Raw genomic sequence first — 18,012 nt, 5'->3', positions numbered from 1 at the left:
CTCTGTTTTGCTGAAAACAATATGCACGTGTATCGAACTTAAATCCGTAACTAAAACGAATCGGTTAGTGTTGTCTTATACTATATATACGTGTAAGTATTGTAAATGGTTAACACGCCGCTTTGTTTACTTCATTAATGGAAATATTTTTCTTGGAATCCCCCACCTCCACCTTAAACTTAAAGCTTAGCACTCGTTTTAGCCTAATTAAAGGTGCATTACCGACTGTCGTTACTAGAACACAGGTGGCTAGATCCTATAATCAAAGCATCAAAAGGCTAGTGTGCTACCGACAGAGCTAGTTTTGGTTAACCGGGTATTTTTGCTAAACGTAAAATAGCCTGAGTACTCTGACTGTAAGAGAGCTAGAAGGACATTTGGACATAAATTACGCTCTCATTACAGTCAGAGACCAAGCTATGTAATTTTTTGGCAATCGCCGACCACCAAAAAGTAGTCAAAGATTTCCGCTTTAATACCACAACAATCCTATGTTTGACGTCAAATACATTTACATCGACCATTTTCGAGGTCCTTAATTTAAAAAAAAATCAGATATTAATCACTAATACACACACTACAGAAAGAAACCCAACAGCACCCACATTCAGTTACGCTTCGGCAAACTCCGGACAGCAGAATTCTAAGTTCGCTGACCAATATCGTGACGTTGCGTCACATGATCGCCCACTCTTCCAGGGGCCGTCTCATACAATAATACGATAAGTGCCCGACAATCACCAAACAAAGTTTGTTTTGTGTAATGACACCACTAGAGCACATTAATTCATTAATCATCGGTTATTGGATGTCAAATATTTGGTAATTTTATCAACGTGCTACATTTTATCATTAGTAGCAAGTGATCTTTTATATGCACCATCCCACAGACAGGATAGCACATACCATGGTCTTTGATATACAAGTCGTGGTGCACTGGGTGAAGTGAGAAAAAGCGCAATGGACCCACCAACAGGGATCGATCCCAGACCGACCACGCATCAAGTGAGCGCTTTACCACTGGGCTGTGGACAATCACCAAAGCGACAGAGAGTGGTATACACACACGCACACACACATAGAGAGAAAGAATATTATATTCACGTTTTCTCAAAGTGAAAAAAGTAAAAACAAACTTTTTGAGGCGATTGTCGGGCACTTCGTATTATTGTATGAGACGGCTCCTGGAAGATAGAATGGCTGAGTGGGCGATCATTTGACGCAACGTCACAATATAGGTTGGCAAAACTTAGAATTCTGCTGTCCAGAATTTGCCGAAGCTTAGCTGAATGTGGGTGTTGTCGGGTTTCTTTCTGTACTGTGTGTATTAATGATTAATATCTCATTTTTTTTTAATCAAGGAACTCAAAAATGGTCGATGTAAATGTATTTGACGTCAAACATAGGATTGTTGTGGTATTAGAGTGGAAATCTTTGACTACTTTTTGGTGGTCAGCGATTGCCAAAAAATTACATAGCTTGGTCTCTGACTGTAATGAGAGCATATTTATGTCCAAATGTCCAATACCAGGTGCTTTTCTTAATGTGCAGGATGAGTTGCTTCCCTCTATTTAGCAAATTTAAAATTGCGTGGAAATTTTTTATGTTGTTGGAAGATTTGTTTGGTAATAATGATGCAAGTACTTCAATTGGGAGTATGGTAGGTTACACATTTTTGGTTTGTGTGTCCATTTGTTGCATTATTTCGGTTAAAAAACTGTTGAAACATGGTGCCATAAGTCTAGCTATATATAGGGAATGTACAAAATATTTGGATGTATAAAGAACTACACTTTCTACGTTCCTTTGGACTATACTTCATCAAGATAAATGTCTTCGACACAGTATTTATTATTGTGATATTTATTGCTGTGTCGTAACAGAGGTCCAGTAGATGTCAAAATGTTTTAAAAACCCGGACTGTAGATGTTTACCTTGGTGAACTAGGCCAAGATGGACCCATGGTCCAAGGTAAAGCTATACCTCTGTGTTTAGCTGACCATATGGACCACTTCTATATAAACGTGCATCATTTCTCAACCCAAATTGAGCAAGAAATACAGAGACAAGCTAAAAATGTTAAACCTACCGATCATTCTGAATCCCAATCGGGAGTAATTCCCAGTATCACTATGAATCAAATAAAGCTTTCATCTAACAACTTCAAAGACTTTGCCTCCATGACACCAGCTTTTAACCCGGTCAGAACAAGCCACACACATCCCACTACTCTGGAGGTCCAATAGATGGCAAATGTTAAAAAATGGATCTAAGTGATTATTTTGCTGAACTATATGTATGCAGCTTACAAGATAATAGAGTTAAATTATTTTGACTTCATTTGTTTTTACAAATTACCATATAACTCAATATATATAATAAATAAAGCATCTTTTCTTAGGCCTGTAGGAATGATATATAATCTGTACCAAGATCAACAACAGGACATCCCACACCATCATATTGGTTTTATACTGTACATAAGCTATGCAATTATAATGGAATCTAGTAAGATTTCTGAAACTTTTTATGGCAAAAGTTTCAGATTTTTTTTTATCAATACATGCTAATAACCAATATACAGCCTTTGGATTATGCAGTATAATTTGTACCACAATATACATACATGTACAAATAACTTATTTATTCCAGAATGTGATTAAGTAGATTTGATATATTTAATAATAAAAATAATAATTTGATTCAAAATGAAATAAAATTTCTTGGTCCCTTTTCCAGATTTGTGTGTTGGGCTACAGTGTAATTTAAAAAAGATGAAAGTGAAGAGGTATAAACACTGTAGAAAGGTGTTAACATTTTATCAGAAAAACTTTGGCTTCAATGTTCCTTACAAAGTGTTGATTGATGGGACATTCTGTAAGGCAGCTCTCAATTTCAAGGTGAACATCAGTGAACAGTTGCCGAAGTATTTCAAGTCGGAGGTTCAGCTGTGTACAACAGAATGTGCCACTGCAGAATGTGAAGCATTAGGTTTGTATATGTGACACAGTGTATTTAATAACAGTCTGATTAAAATTAGCTCTACTGGTCTACCAGTAGATCTAACAGCATTGCATGGACTCCCATGTCCAGGTGACATTTCATCTATAAATAACAATTTAAATATCGACCAATTACATTTCGCCTTTTATAGCGGTATTTGGGAGCATATAAATTCTAAAAATATCGGGCGAGAAAAGTGCAGTAATAAACTCTGGATTGTATACTAGTACAAACAGATTTTATGGCTATACCATCACGTTTTTTTTTCCATCTCGAAACTAATTTTATATAAAATTATTGCAATTAGTTTCCGGCATACTTCGTAATTCACCTGAATCATTTTGTATACCCTCGGCATAATCCCGAATGTTTTCAAATCACTGGAATGATTTTGCAAGTAAGGTTTTGATTGGTCGAATGAAAGGTCAATTGGACATGAGCTCCAGCGGGGTGCTGTTAGATCCACAGGTAATAGTAATTAACCAGGGGAGCTAATTTTAATTAGATTGATTTAACAATATAACAGAATCAGAAATTAGGGGATGTGGGCAAGCAGGTGTAGCTCTGGTACATGCCAAATCAGTTAATTGCTAATTTTAAAAACAAGTGGCAAATTTTACTTTAATTGATAATAATTGATATTTTGTCATAAAATAACTTGGTTTTCTGCAATTTTTGATTTTCAGTAGGTAATTTGGGGAAATGTTCTGCTCACCCAGAGTTAGCTCTGCCACAAAAGGGGTGGGGGGATGCCCCTCCCCAACTGACAATTCTGCATTGTTCCTCCACTTAAAAGTGAATTCATATATATAACTTCTCCCACCACACCCCTTTCCATGTCTTGTACATTGCTGTTAACAAGTTACACTATCAGTCTAATTAATTTGTCTAATTCTGAGACCGATTACTAGCACTGCTTCTCACTTTCAAAAATTTGCTTCCAGAATAAAAGGAAGGAAGAAAGGAAATATTTTATTTAATGACACACTCAACTCATTTTATTTACGGTTATATTGCATCAGACATATGGTTACGGACCACACAGATATTGAGAGAGGAAACCCGCTATCATCACTTGATGGGCAACTCTTTTCGATTAGCAACAAGGGACCTTTTGTCTCTTTTCTTTATATGAAATCCTAGCCAACCAATTTAGCTCAGTGATAGAGCACTCGCTTGAGGAGTAATAGATCGTGGGATTGATCACCAACTATGGACTCTGGTTTTATACCCAGTGCCCCATAACTGAGACATCAAAGGTCGTGACTCAGTGGCGTCGTGGTTAAGCCATCGGACATAAGGCTGGTAGGTACAGGGTTTGCAGTCCTGGACCAGCTCTCACCCAGAGCGAGTTTTAACAATTCAATGGGTAGGTGTAAGGCCAATACACCCTTTTCTCTCTCATTAACAATTAACAACTAACCTCCACTGCTTGAATCTTAATTGGATTAAGTACGAAAATAAGATGAAATGAAATGAAAATCTGTTTTGGGGGAAGAAAGGAAGGAAATGTTTTATTTAATTAATGACGCACTCAGCACATTTTATTTACAGTTATATGGTGTCAGACATATGGTTAAGGACCACACAGATATTGAGAGAGGAAACCCGCTGTCGCCACTTCATGGGCTACTCTTTTCGATTAGCAGCAAGGGGTCTTTTATATGCATCATCCCACAGACAGGATAGTACATACCACGGCCTTTGTTACACCAGTTGTGGAGCACTGGCTGGAATGAGAAATAGCCCAATGGGTCCACCGATGGGTATTGATCCTAGACCAACAGCACATCAAGTGAACGCTTTACCACTGGGCTACGTCCTGCCCCCCTACCCCACAGAATAAAAGATGACAAGTAAAATATTGCTTCCCATTCCACAAGATTAATTTTGAGCTTTGTTTATCATATATGAAAGGCTGTGGTATGTGCTGTCCTGTCTGAGGATGTATAAAAGATTCATTGGTACTACAAAATGTAACAGGTTTCCTCTTTAAGACTATGTCAAAATTACTAAATGCTTGACATCCAATAGCTGATGATTAATAAATAAATGTGCTCTAGTGGTGTCTTTAAATAAAACAAACTGTTTAATCTTGTCTCTGCTGGAATGCATCCGTCTCCCATAGCAAGACGTTGCTTTCCCAGTTCATGTGAAATATACCGTCTTTTTGACATATCCTAGAAACATTTTGAGACGGTCCTGGATATTCGGTAATAAAGAAATGATTACAATGACATTTGAGTTGTACTGATTTTAGGAAACTTCCGATTCACAAATTTCCGTCGCTCTCATTTGGGCAAGACAAAAATCCCAACACTTTTTTTGTAAAATCAGTACGACATACAAGCTTGTTTAATAATATCTATATAATGCATGTTAACTAGTGTTAGTGTGTTTTCAAATACTGTAGGTGTCATTTGTTGATGTTGCACCCACCTCCCTTGATAAACCCTGCAGCTGTTTCCTGGCTATAACTAATAATAATTGTGTTCATTAAATTCTTTTGCAGGCACTCTGCTGTACGGACCTTTAAAAGTGCTGCAGCAGTTTGAGATTCTGCGGTGTGGCCACAGGCCCCCCACTACAGCAGCCAAGTGTATGCTGTCCCGAATTAAGAAGAACAATGTACACAAGTTTATGCTAGCTACCCAGGTACTACAAATATTTCGGCTTGATTCTTAAAAATTTATTGTCTCTGAAGTTAGATATTTTTTATGTCATTGTTGATTTTCTAATGTGTGGGTAACCCAAGGTGTAGCCCACAACTGGTATATCATAGGCCATGGTATGTGCTGTCTTGTCTGTGGGATTGTGCACATAAAGATCTCTTTGTTACTAGTACTAATGGAAAAATGTAGTAGATTTCCTCTCTTAAGACCATGTCAAAATGATAGAATATTTGACATCCAACAGTCGATGATTAATAAAGTAATGTGCTCTAGTGGTGTTGTTAAACAAAACAACCTTTAAAATTTCTTCAGTAAAATGTTGACAGTTTCGAACAGCTTCTATTAGTTACACAGTGGTGTTATTGTTGGGGTTTTTTGGTTGGTTTTTATTTTTTAGGGGTGGGATTTAGCTCAATCGGTTGAGTGCTCGCTTGAGGTGCTTGCGTCGCAGAATCAAACCACCTTGGTGGATCCATTCAACTGATTGGTTTTTTTTTGCTGTTCCAACCAGTACACCACAACTGGTATATCAAAGGCCGTGGTATGTGCTATCCTGTCTGTGGGAAGGTGCATATAAAAGATCCCTTGCTGTATTAGAAAAAATGTAGCGGGTTTCCTCATATGACTACGAGTCAGAAATACCAAATGTTTGACATTCAATAGCCGATGATTAATTAATAAATGTGCTCTAGTGATATCATTAAACAAAACAAACTTTAAACCTTTTTTTTTCTTTTTTTGGATAAAGGATGAAGAGCTGACTACAGCAGTTAAAAAACATCCTGGAGTTCCTCTACTGTACATAGCGTACAACACCATCACACTGGAAGCACCAACAGATTTCAGCAAGCAGTCTGCTAATGAACAGTTAAATTCCAAAATGGCTCCTTCAGAATATGAAATAATTGGAAAACTTAAAAAAGAAATGTTCGGTGAGGAGGAAATTACCAAGAAGAAGAAGAAAAAGAGAAAGGGTGTGAACCCTTTGTCTTGTAAGAAAAAGAAAACCAGGCCAGGACTGGACAATGCTGTTAAAAATAAAAAGAAATGTCGGAAAAGAAAGCGGTTAAAAGCCACAGGACCAATCACAGAACAATTGCTGCAAAGTTTGAGAAAATCAGTTTAGTATTAAGTTAATTCAGTTAAAATTGGTATCAAGAATATTAAAATAAATTGATAAAAGATTTTGTTTGTGAATTTTATCAGTGAATGTAATACAATTAGTATACACAAAGATAAGTGTACTCATATTTGCTAAATTAATATGTTGAATTTGTGCGATTATTGATAAAACGTTAGTTTCATTGGTTTCTTTCCTGTAACTGTGATCCATGAACTGGTATATTATCTTGCCAACCTGAATCTACATGCATGGCAGCTTAGATTTGCTGAAATGGTAAATATGAATATAATTTTCAGCTGTAACATTACATTTTGTAAGAAGGAATTAACACTTATTGAGATGAAAATTTGTGTATAGCTTTATCATGTTCTGTTATGAATTAAGTTTGACTTTCATGGCAAATTTTTCATTTTTCACAGAATTATGACCCGTGAATTGATGTCTTTTTTTTCTTTTTGTCAGTGCCTAAAGATATTGTGATGAAATTTTGTATATTGCTTTGTTATGTACTGTTACAGATTAAGTTTAACTTTCATGATGACTTACCCATTTATGACTCTTGAACTTAGGAGATAAAAAATATGTTGGGGCCCAGTAGGAGACATGTATTGCTTTAGCAGTACTCTCTGAATGCTTGTTTTTAAAGGAAAACAAAGGTAGTAAGGCAATGTATAAAATACTGAATAAAATTACTGCCTGTCCAACTTCACAATTAAAATATTTTGATGAACGGAAAACATGGTACAGTATAGCATTTTCAAGTTTAAAAGACCCCACTCTTATATGGCTTTAGTAAAGAATTTTTACACAGAATCATTGCAACTGAATTCCTATACAAAATAAAATATATTTATTCAAATATTTGACAATATTTGTATACCAGATATGAAAGATTATGCAATATTTGTAACCAAGGTTGTATTGGTGACAAATTCAACTTTTTGTTTGAATGTAACACACTAAATGATTTTAGAAAACAATATTTACCTAGCTACTATTGGAGAAATCCTAGCATAATACAAATGAAAATATTGTTAAGAATAATGATTTATTAAAACTTTATGAATATATAAGACAAAGTTTCAAAAGAATGTGTGAAATTGTGTGAATGTGCATGTATATATTATAATTTCATAATGTTCTCCCAGTGGAAACATTAATCCAGTATGACTTGCTAACAATGTGTAATTCTATTATATTTTACCTCATGTACCATGTATATGGTCTTGAGCCAATAAACAATTTGAATTTGTTTTTCAATCTAGAAAGCGTTAGCAACAAATGGTTGGATAAACTTTCCCCAGACCGTTTGGTCATAAATTTTTTTTTAACTTTTCAACACTAAGATATATATTTGAAATTTCTAAGCCTATAAACAGGAAATAGCTAGAGGTAGTTGAAGTCTAGGCTAGAGGACACTTGAGATAAGCTATTTCCATGACAACAGATAGTTATTATCGGGAAATAATTATAGCTAAGAGTTATTAGTTAAGTACAAAATGGATGAAAAGAGATTAAATATGCCTATTTGGAAGTTTGTGTGTGTGCATGCATACGCACAGTAGATTAAAAACAGCACTTGACCTTTGCTAATGTGTGCAAACTGAGGCTGATCTATAGTTATCGTTAGCCAAGAAAAAATGTATGACATTGTAAAAGGTACTATAGTGCTGTTCAATTGTTTAGACCCGACATTTTTTGCAAATGTTACGTTTAATTCCTATTCAGTCCTTGTTTTCTTTACATTGGCATGAAAACAAACCCAAATCCCGACAGGTTTTCAGTACAATTCATCATCTAAAATGTACAAAGTTGACTTATTTCCATTTTACAAAAATCTTTGTATGTTTTGAATACAGGTTCGTTCTGCTATAAATAACTATGGCTATTTGCATAACAAAAGCATCACTCTATAGTGTTTGAAACTAATGTTCTTTTCCACCTTCCTAGCGGAATATATTGATGCCAATCTCAATGCTGTTTATTTGGGGATAGATAAATAAATATGTATACATTAAGGTGAAATTTTTTTAAAAATAATATTTTAATTTTTGAAACTAAGAATACTAGTGACTGTAGAAATGATTGAATATTTGGATATAAAAACATATTACAAAGCATAAAGGAGAACAAAAGAAGACTAAATAATATCAGCAATTTGTTATTTATCAAAACTATTTTACGCATTGTGGTATCCAAATAATTTAGTTTTGTTAATCTAGCGGAAAAACAATTTAAAAGTAAATGAAATATGTAAGCTCAACAGTGGCGTAGGTAGGAGAGCACACGGGCCACGCCTCTTCCCCTCCCCCCTCAATAAAACCTTTTTTTAAAAACTATTAATTTTATAAAATCATACATACATACATAATCTGGGTTGCCCCCCTCCTAGGCCCATAGCCAATGGCTGACCCCCCTACCGGTGGCTTTATTTTTTTCAATATGCCCCCGGATCCCCCTAAGCAACTTCGTGCCTCACCATAAGCTTAAGCGACCCCACCCCCTCTCAAAATCCTGGCTACGGGCCTGCCTCCCCCTATAAAATCCTGGCTACGGGCCTGCCTCCCCCTATAAAATCCTGGCTACGGGCCTGCCTCCCCCTGTAAAATCCTGGCAACGCCAGTGAAGCTCGGGCATTTTTTTCTCCTTTTGACTTTTGGTTCTATTTCTTAGGAATACAGACATCTCCACTACGAGGCTTTCAATATGTGATGGATTGCAGAGTGAGATTCTGCGACAATCTTAGAAATGTTTCTATTCGAACAGTTTGATAGAAAAGCAAACGGATGAGCAAAAACAACGACAAGAACAAAGACAACAACAAACAAACACGCAACTAAAAAAATATATCGCTTAGGCCTATATACAAACCAATTTCATAAGCAGTGGATTATCCATTATAAGATAACTAAGCGCCATTATTGCAGTTGGCCTAACTTGAGTGTGAGGGGAGGCGGAAAGGTCATTTGGCACGGGCCTTTGGCTCAAAGATGGTGTCAGATTTATCATTGTTTATTTTAATTTTGTTAATATATGTTATGTACATGTATATTATAAAGTAAGCAGTAAATAAATTTTGGAAAAGATTATTAATTTTTAAAAGATATCGATTATTTCTATGACCATCTCGGAGGGCATGCAGGTATAGGCCTACTGATTTGTAGATGGATACTATCTGAATACCGGTACCAAACTTGTACACGGGTGTGTAAAAAATAAATACAGAACACATGGCTTCCGTTTCGTCTTATGACAATTCACTATCCGTATTTTGGTGAAATATAGGCCTAATGTACACTCTGACAAACACACAGAGAGAGACAGAGACAGAGACAGACAGACAGACATTCCTTTTATTTTATTTCTTTAGGTGGCGTATGGTCTAATGGTTAAGCGGTCGGCCTTAAAGGTGCTATGTTAAAGGTGAAACTACAATATTTCATTATTTTCACATTTTATTTGTAATAAATAACTATAAAATAATCGATCCATGCAAAGTATTTCCATAATTAACCCTAGAATAATAATTTTTAAAATCTTGTGCCTGGACAAGAGGGGTTTCACGAATAATTTGTGGCTACATATAGCATGGCCACCATTTTTGGTGGGGACTTTTGTCAGTTGACGATAAAGAATTCTGGGTAAACTTAATGTGTTGAATATGTACGCATAAAACAGTCACTTCATTAATTAATGCGTGTGACATGCTCGCAAGATTCCCCCTAAAACATTTTTCCCCTTCTAATAAATGGAATTATTTAGTTGTAATTGTTTATAGGCATATAGACGAAGGTATAAATTTTCAATCTGATTAAAATTAGCTCTACTGGTTTTACCAGTAGATCTAACAGGATTGCGTGGACTCCCATGTCCAGGTGACATTTCATCTATTAATAACAATTTAAATATCGACCAATTACACTTCGCCTTTTATAACGTTATTCGGGGGCATACAAATTCTAAAAATATCGGTCGAGACTATGGGGAAGCGGAAGTTGGTTCGATATTCAACGTTCAACAGAACAACATTCAACATTCAGTATATTTTTTTGAAAGATGCAATTAACATTCTTTAAAAACTTCAATTCAGATACAAGTGTTTGTCTATGAAAACAACCAATTTAGGATGATTTAGGAATAAGCGATAATATGGGATGGCTCGAAAATAAAGCAAAGTCGTAATCCACGCAAAAATTTACTAAAGGTCGCAATTCGAAGATCAGCTCAATATTCAGATTAGACCCACAATTCTGAAACTAAACACAGAGGTCCGAATTTACGAAAGGTGATCATCGCTCGTTTATCTTAGATGCGTGTAAGTCTTAAACGCGGCTAAAATCACACTTGTACGCGTGTAGCTAAACGCCTGCGTTTATCGTATATTATGAAACTAAGACGACGTGTAGTTTGCTATCCGCGTGTAACTTGTACGGGTCATTCTTTATTTGGAGGCACAAATGCCATCCGAAAATTTTGATTGGTATAAAATGATAAAAAAAATAATTAATAATTAAAAAAACAATTGTTGTTGTTGTATCATTGTTTATATTAACTATCTTAATAAGACTCTTTAAACATCAAAAAACTTAGTTAAACTGTTTCTATGTGTCCGAATTCAAGTTTAAAAAATTTCAATGCCTCTTAAAACTTTAATAAACGATTTTATGTTAATTACATACATTTGAAGTAATGCAAATTTAATAAGCAATGTATTTGTTATTGGAAATAATTATTTTGTATCTTTATATTTGACAAAAAACAAATAAACATTTCCCAAATATAATTGTCATTACCGTTACAACCTCTCTAAATATTGTAATCATTTAAGAAAGATGGATAACTCTCAATAAAAAAATCACTATTTAGCACGATAAATGTTGGCAACACTGAAAGATCATGTTTAAGTATGAGGGTTTTTTTTTCTAAAATAAAATGTTTTGCCAATTGGACAACCTAATTGTCATGAGTATGTTTATTGTCTGTCATTACCAAACGCTATTTTTAAATAAATAAATGCATTTGCAAACTAATTTTGAGATATTTTGCTAAAATAGTGTGTCGGTAATAATACATTTACAGACTTTCAAAACATCTTTATTATTATGTAAAATTCAATAAATATCATTGCCATCACGCATCAGTACTGTCACATTTTGGATGTGTCAATAATGGTAATGACATTTACTGAAATGTCATTTTGTGCAATATTAAACTTGCAATTACTCTTTTACACACACACACACACACACACACACACACACACACACACACACACACACACACACACACCGGCTTCTCTTGCCCCTGTCTTGTACGTTTACGTGCTCGTCTTTAGACATAATTTCTATGCTCTTTGACATCTTCCTGAGCAATTTCGAGCACTCGTAATGCATCCATCAGCACGGTTCAGTTCGTTCTGTTGATGAAAAGTGTCGATTACTTTGACTTAAACAACCCCTTTCGTGCGTTTAAGTATTTCAATGCATTTTAAACGCAGGTGTATAACTTGGTGATTTTCATTGTACGCGCGTAACATAAACGTGCTTCGTAATTTGGTTACTAAAATACACACTTCTGTTTCAGATAGTCACACGCGGTTAAGGGATAAACACCTTTCGTAAATTCGGCCCAGAATGTCTATCATATGATAACGAGCTGTTGAGCAGTGCATTCAACCCATATATAACTACACAACGCTCGTTTACAGTCACACAATTCTTAAACTAACGACAGAAAGTGTATGACATTCTACAGATCCGTCCTCTATTGCATGTTCTATGGAAATGCGAAGAGTCTAGGGTGGCTCATGATTCTATCCGAAAGTGACGCCCCGTTAAAAGTCGAAATTCGGAGATGAACACAATATTCAGATTAGACCCATAATTCTGAAACTAAAAATAGAATGTTTGTCATATGATATTATCATAAACAGGTTTTTAATAGTGCACATCGAACCCACAAATAACAAGCACGTGGTGGCTCAAGGGTAACTTCCCAAGTAACGCCGCATCAATATATATGATACACAGTGCAAAATAAAGCTAACCACAATTCTGAAACTAAACATAGAATGTTTATATGATAAAGAGGTGTTGAGCAGTTCACATTCAACCCACATATAACAAACACAGGGTGGCTCAGGGGCAACTTTTACGGTAACGCCCCATTCACATATATATAGTACATTTCGTCAGTTTCATCATATCGTCCATTAATAGTGTGGGACTTATTCTCACAGGAGTGAAACTCCCCCCTCGCAATGTAAAACAGGCCCCTGAATGTCCCCTCAAATTGTTCTCTTTTTGTTCTTTTCCATTCTTCTTCTTCTTGTATCTGCTTTCCTTTTGGGTTTTTAAAATCTGTTTTCGCTTTATACTTCTATCTTTCTGTTTATTCTTTTGTGTTTCTTTATCTTAAATTTTCTTCGTTTTTCTTTTCTCTGCCTGTCTTGTATTTTCTTTCTTCTTTCCAGTGTATCTATCTTATTTTCTTTTGTCTCTGTTTATTTTGTTTGTTTTTCTATTATCTTATTACCATTTACTTTTCGGGGGGGGGGGGGGGGGGGGGGGGGGGGGGGGGGGGGGGGTCTGTTTGTCTTCTATATTATCTTCGTTTTGTATTTGTCCATCTTTCTTCCTTTTAGTTTTCCTTTCCCTTTATCCTAATCTCTGACACTTTTATTTTCTCTTAATCTTCTATTCACTCTTTCCCTCTCCTATTTTCACTCTCCTGTGTTCTCCTCCTTCTGTTTATCGAAAACATCTATATGGGAGACACTTATGTAACAGGATCCATGATAGCTCATCGCGCACCAGGGTAAGGGACCAGTGAGCCACCCATTGGGGTCCTGTGGGCCATGATCTCAAACAGTGAAACTAGCGAGAAACAACACATGTAAATTTTTCAATTATTATTCCTGCAATAAATGTCATCTGAGATACACATACTGTAATAAACTAAGGGGTGAATTACATTTTCAACACTGACCTCGGTACCTGTTTAGGGTTTACTGTGTTATTGACTCGGTGTAGTTTCGGAGTCTTAACCTAATGCTGAATCTTAGTCAAGATTGAACCCATCAAAGTTGACACTGAATTGTATGATTCCCTTCTGCCTTTTGGTGGTTTGCGCAACATCTTTAGGAAGAACTCCCAAAATCAAATCTGCTTCATCTGAGCTTATTTCTTCCAGGATATGCTCAATAAATGCACATGACTTAGTATGCCTGGTAGATTTTGATAGTCTCCATCGTCCTCTTTTGGTTGTGTGATTACACCGATATAGTGAACAGTGCTCCGCTTCCGGGCGTATTTAATGAGGACATAATCACCCGGCTCTGGGTCTATCTCCTAAAAGGCAATATGTACACCTTCTGATTCCTCCTCAGAGCTGCTCTCTTCAAAAGGTGCAGCAGTGGATTTAACATTATCTTGATATGCGTCTACCAATCGCCTACCGCTGTGTCTTTTTTGCCTCTTCACAGTTGCGATGCGGTTTCTCACAGGTGTCAGTCAGAATAGTGCTTTTTGCCCTTTTCCTTGAAGTCTGTTTTCTCTCTGGTGCCTTGGGGTATGGACGTATGTGCTTTGGGGAAACGGTTATCATCTTTATTTGACACGTGGAAGGCTGTGATTGTGTGCTGGTGGAAGGATGTGGCTGTGTAATGGTGGAAGGCTGTATGCTGGTGGAAGGCTGTGCCTGTGTGCTGGTGGAATGCTGTGGTTGTGTGTTGGTGGAATGCTGTATGCTGGTGGGAGGCAGTGCCTCTGTGCTGGTGGGAGGCTGTGGCTGTGTGTTGGTGGAACGTTGTGGTTGAGTGTTGGTGGATGGCTGTGGCTGATGACCAGGGGATGAATTAGCTGTCAGATTCCCCATAGGTGAATGGTTGAACATCAAATGAATTCTGGTTCTGTGTCCTTTGAAATGCGGTGGGGTCCAATGAGCCACCTGCCCATCGGACCCCAAAGTGGCTCATCGGACCCCACAGAAAATGGCTCATTGGTCCCCAACACCACTTTCATTATGTTAGCCAAGTATACCAGAGAACCGCATGGTTGATCGACTAAAACTGTATTTATACGTCAAGAGAGATTATTAACGAAAAACACAAACCTTTACAGGATCTGTGAAATATGTATTATCATCTCAATATTAAACGGTAACCAAAACACAAAAAAAGTACTCAAGGTAGTCAAAAACGTATTTTTGTGACTGGTTTGTTGATCGTCTGCTCCAAAGCTCTCTAAACAATATGGGTGAAGGTCACATATATAGTAGTTGCATTGACAGTGGGTAGATGTCACCACTGTTTTACAGTCAATAGTTATATGGGGTGGCTCAAAGGTACCCATTGCTCATCGGTCCCCAGTTTCCCCTAAACGAGAGTGGTGTAGTTATACTGTGTATCATATATATGGATAGGGCGTTACCTTGATTTCTTTTGCCCCTGAGCCACCCCGTGTTTGTTATATATGGGTTGAATTTGCACTGCTCAACACCTCTTTATCATATGATAAACATTCTATGTTTAGTTTCAGAATTGTGGGTCTAATCTGAATATTAAGCTGATCTACGAATTTCGACATTTAACGGGATGTCACGTTCAAATAGAATCTTGAGCCACCCCAGACTCTTCACATTTCCACAGAACATGCACTAGAGGACCGATCTGTAGCATTTCATACACTTTTTATGTTTAGTTTCAGAATTGTGTGACTGTAAACGAGCGTCCTGTAGTTATACTGTGTACGATATAAATGGATGGGGTGTTACCGTGGAAGTTGCTATCGAGTCACCCCGTGTTTGATATGTGTTGGTTGGATGTGCACTGCCGAATACTTGTTTATCATATGATAGACATTCTATGTTTAATTTCAGAATTGTGGGTCTAATCTGAATATTGTGCTCATCTCCGAATTTCGACATTAAACGGGGAGTCACGTTCAGATAGAATTTTGAGCCACCTCAGACTGTTCACATTTCCATAGAACATGCACTATAGGACGGAACAGTAGAATTTCATACACTTTCTATGTTTAGTTTCAGAATTGTGTGACTATAAACGAGCGTGGTGTAGTTATACTGTGTACGATATATGTGAATGGGGCGTTACCGTGAAAGTTGCCCCTGCGCCACCCCGTGTTTGTTATATATGGGTTGAATGTGCACTGCTGAACACCTCCTTATCATATGATAAACATTCTATGTTTAGTTACAGAATTGTGGTTAGCTTTATTTTGCACTGTGTGTCATTTATATTGATGGGGCGTTACTTGGGAAGTTGCCCCTGAGCCACCCCATGTTTGATATGTGTTGGTTGGGTGTGCGCTACTGAATACTTGTTTATCAAATGATAAACATTCGATGTTTAGTTTCAGAATTGTGGGTCTAATCTGAATATTGTGCTCATCTCTGAATTTGGACCTTTAACGGAGCGTCACGTCCAGATTGAGTCTTGAGCCACCCTAGACTCTACATATTACCAAAGAGCATGCACTATAAGATGGATCTGTAGAATTTCATAAACTTTCTATGTTCAGTTTCAGAGCTGCGTGGCTGCAAACGAGTATGGTGTAGTTATACTGTATACCATATATATGGGTGGGGCGTTACCTCGAAAGTTGCCCCTGAGCCACCCCACGTTTGTTATATATGGGTTGAATGTGCACTGGTGAATACTTGTTTATCATATGTTAACCATTGTATGTTTAGTTTCAAAATTGTTGTTAGGTTGATTTTACACTGTGTACTATATATAGTGATGGGCCGTTACTTGGCAAGTTGCCCCTAAGCCACCCCGTGTTTGTTATATATGTATTGGATGTGCACTACTGAACAATCGTTTATCACATGATAAACATTCTATGTTTAGTTTCAGAATATGGGTCTAATCTAAATATTGAGCTGATCTTCGAATTGCGACCTTTAGTAAATTTTTGCGTGGATTACCACTTTGCTTTATTTCCGAGCAATCCCATATTATCGTTTATTCCTAAATTATCCTAAATTGATTGTTTTCTAAGACAAACACTTATATCTGAATTGAAGTTTTTAAAGAATGTTAATTGCATCTTACAAAAAAATATACTGAATGTTGAATGTTGTTCTGTCAGAGCAATATTCAATATTGAACGTTGAACGTTGAATATCGAACCAACTTCCGCTTCCCCTATTTATGCAATAGGCGAACTTGTTGGTCTATTTCAACATTGAAAAAAACAGGTGAAAAGGGCAGTAATAAACTCTGGATCATATACAGATTTTATGGCTATACCATCACGTTTTTTGGGGGGTTTTTTCGTCTTGAAACGAATTTTATATAAAATTTTATATTGAAATTAGTTTCCGGCATACTTCGTAATTCACCCGAATCATTTCGTATACACTCCGCATAATCCCGAATGTTTTCAAATTCTTTTCAAATCACCGACATGATTTTGCAAGTAAGGATTTGATTGGTCGATGAAAGGTCAACTGGATATGAGCTCCAACGGGCTGCTGTTAGATCCACATGTAATAGTTGAGCTAATTTTAATTAGATTGTATACATTTTATGTTTCAAAACAAAAATTAATAAATATTTTTGGCGGGAACCGCAATATTGCAACTTTGACATAGCACTTTTAATGTTGGTAGGTACTGGGTTTGCAACCTGGTACCGGATCCTACACGGAGTGAGTTTCAGTAGGTTAACGTGGAGATGTAAGGACACTGTACCGACGTCTCACTAGCGATTGTGACAGCTGTGGCTCAAACTGAATCATGCAGTGATGGTGAAGCTTGATATACGTGTATGTACAATTAATAATGAACGAGTAGTGTCACATTTTCAAATATGGATTCACATCAAGCAAACATATATTATTGCTAATATTAGTATGTTGTTTAGAATCAGTATGGTCGCATGTTAGACATGGATTCTTAACACATTAAACAAACATGTAATACTATTATTAACTTAAAAATAGTGTGTCATGCTAAAGCTAGTGGGGAAACAACACCTCGTATGTCCATCTAGCTCATCTCATGTCAGAGATAAGACAGTTTGGCATTTTCCAGCGGCCATCTTATAGAGGTCAGGATGATCCCGAAACTCTACAATAGCCATTCCAGTGGATTTGCAATACCAAACTTGGTGCAAAATGACACCTCATTCGTCTTTCACGTTTGTCTGGTGCCAGATATATTACAGTTTAACATTTCCTAAAATGACGG

The 18,012-nt window shown here is 36.6% G+C and overlaps 1 protein-coding gene across 2 annotated transcripts; it reads left to right on the top strand.

Moving 5' to 3' along the window:
* Positions 1–6: 6 nt before the first annotated feature.
* Positions 7–6,860, top strand: LOC121374083 (rRNA-processing protein UTP23 homolog). 2 transcript variants are annotated; one of them, XM_041501000.1, is made up of 4 exons: positions 7–92; positions 2,740–2,991; positions 5,516–5,658; positions 6,424–6,860. In XM_041501000.1, exons 2-4 carry the CDS (start codon positions 2,775–2,777, stop codon positions 6,799–6,801), a joined length of 738 nt encoding a protein of 245 aa, XP_041356934.1. In that variant the 5' UTR covers positions 7–92; positions 2,740–2,774; the 3' UTR covers positions 6,802–6,860. The 2 variants fall into 2 exon arrangements, with proteins under 2 accessions (XP_041356934.1, XP_041356933.1); XM_041500999.1 differs by having other exon boundaries at positions 15–63.
* The last annotated feature ends 11,152 nt before the right edge of the window (positions 6,861–18,012 follow it).

This window comes from Gigantopelta aegis, chromosome 6, assembly GCF_016097555.1.
Source record: "Gigantopelta aegis isolate Gae_Host chromosome 6, Gae_host_genome, whole genome shotgun sequence".
Classification (NCBI taxonomy): Eukaryota; Metazoa; Mollusca; class Gastropoda; order Neomphalida; family Peltospiridae; genus Gigantopelta; species Gigantopelta aegis.
The sequence above is the reverse complement of the archived record's forward strand: the minus strand, read 5'-3'. Positions and strand labels throughout refer to the sequence as shown.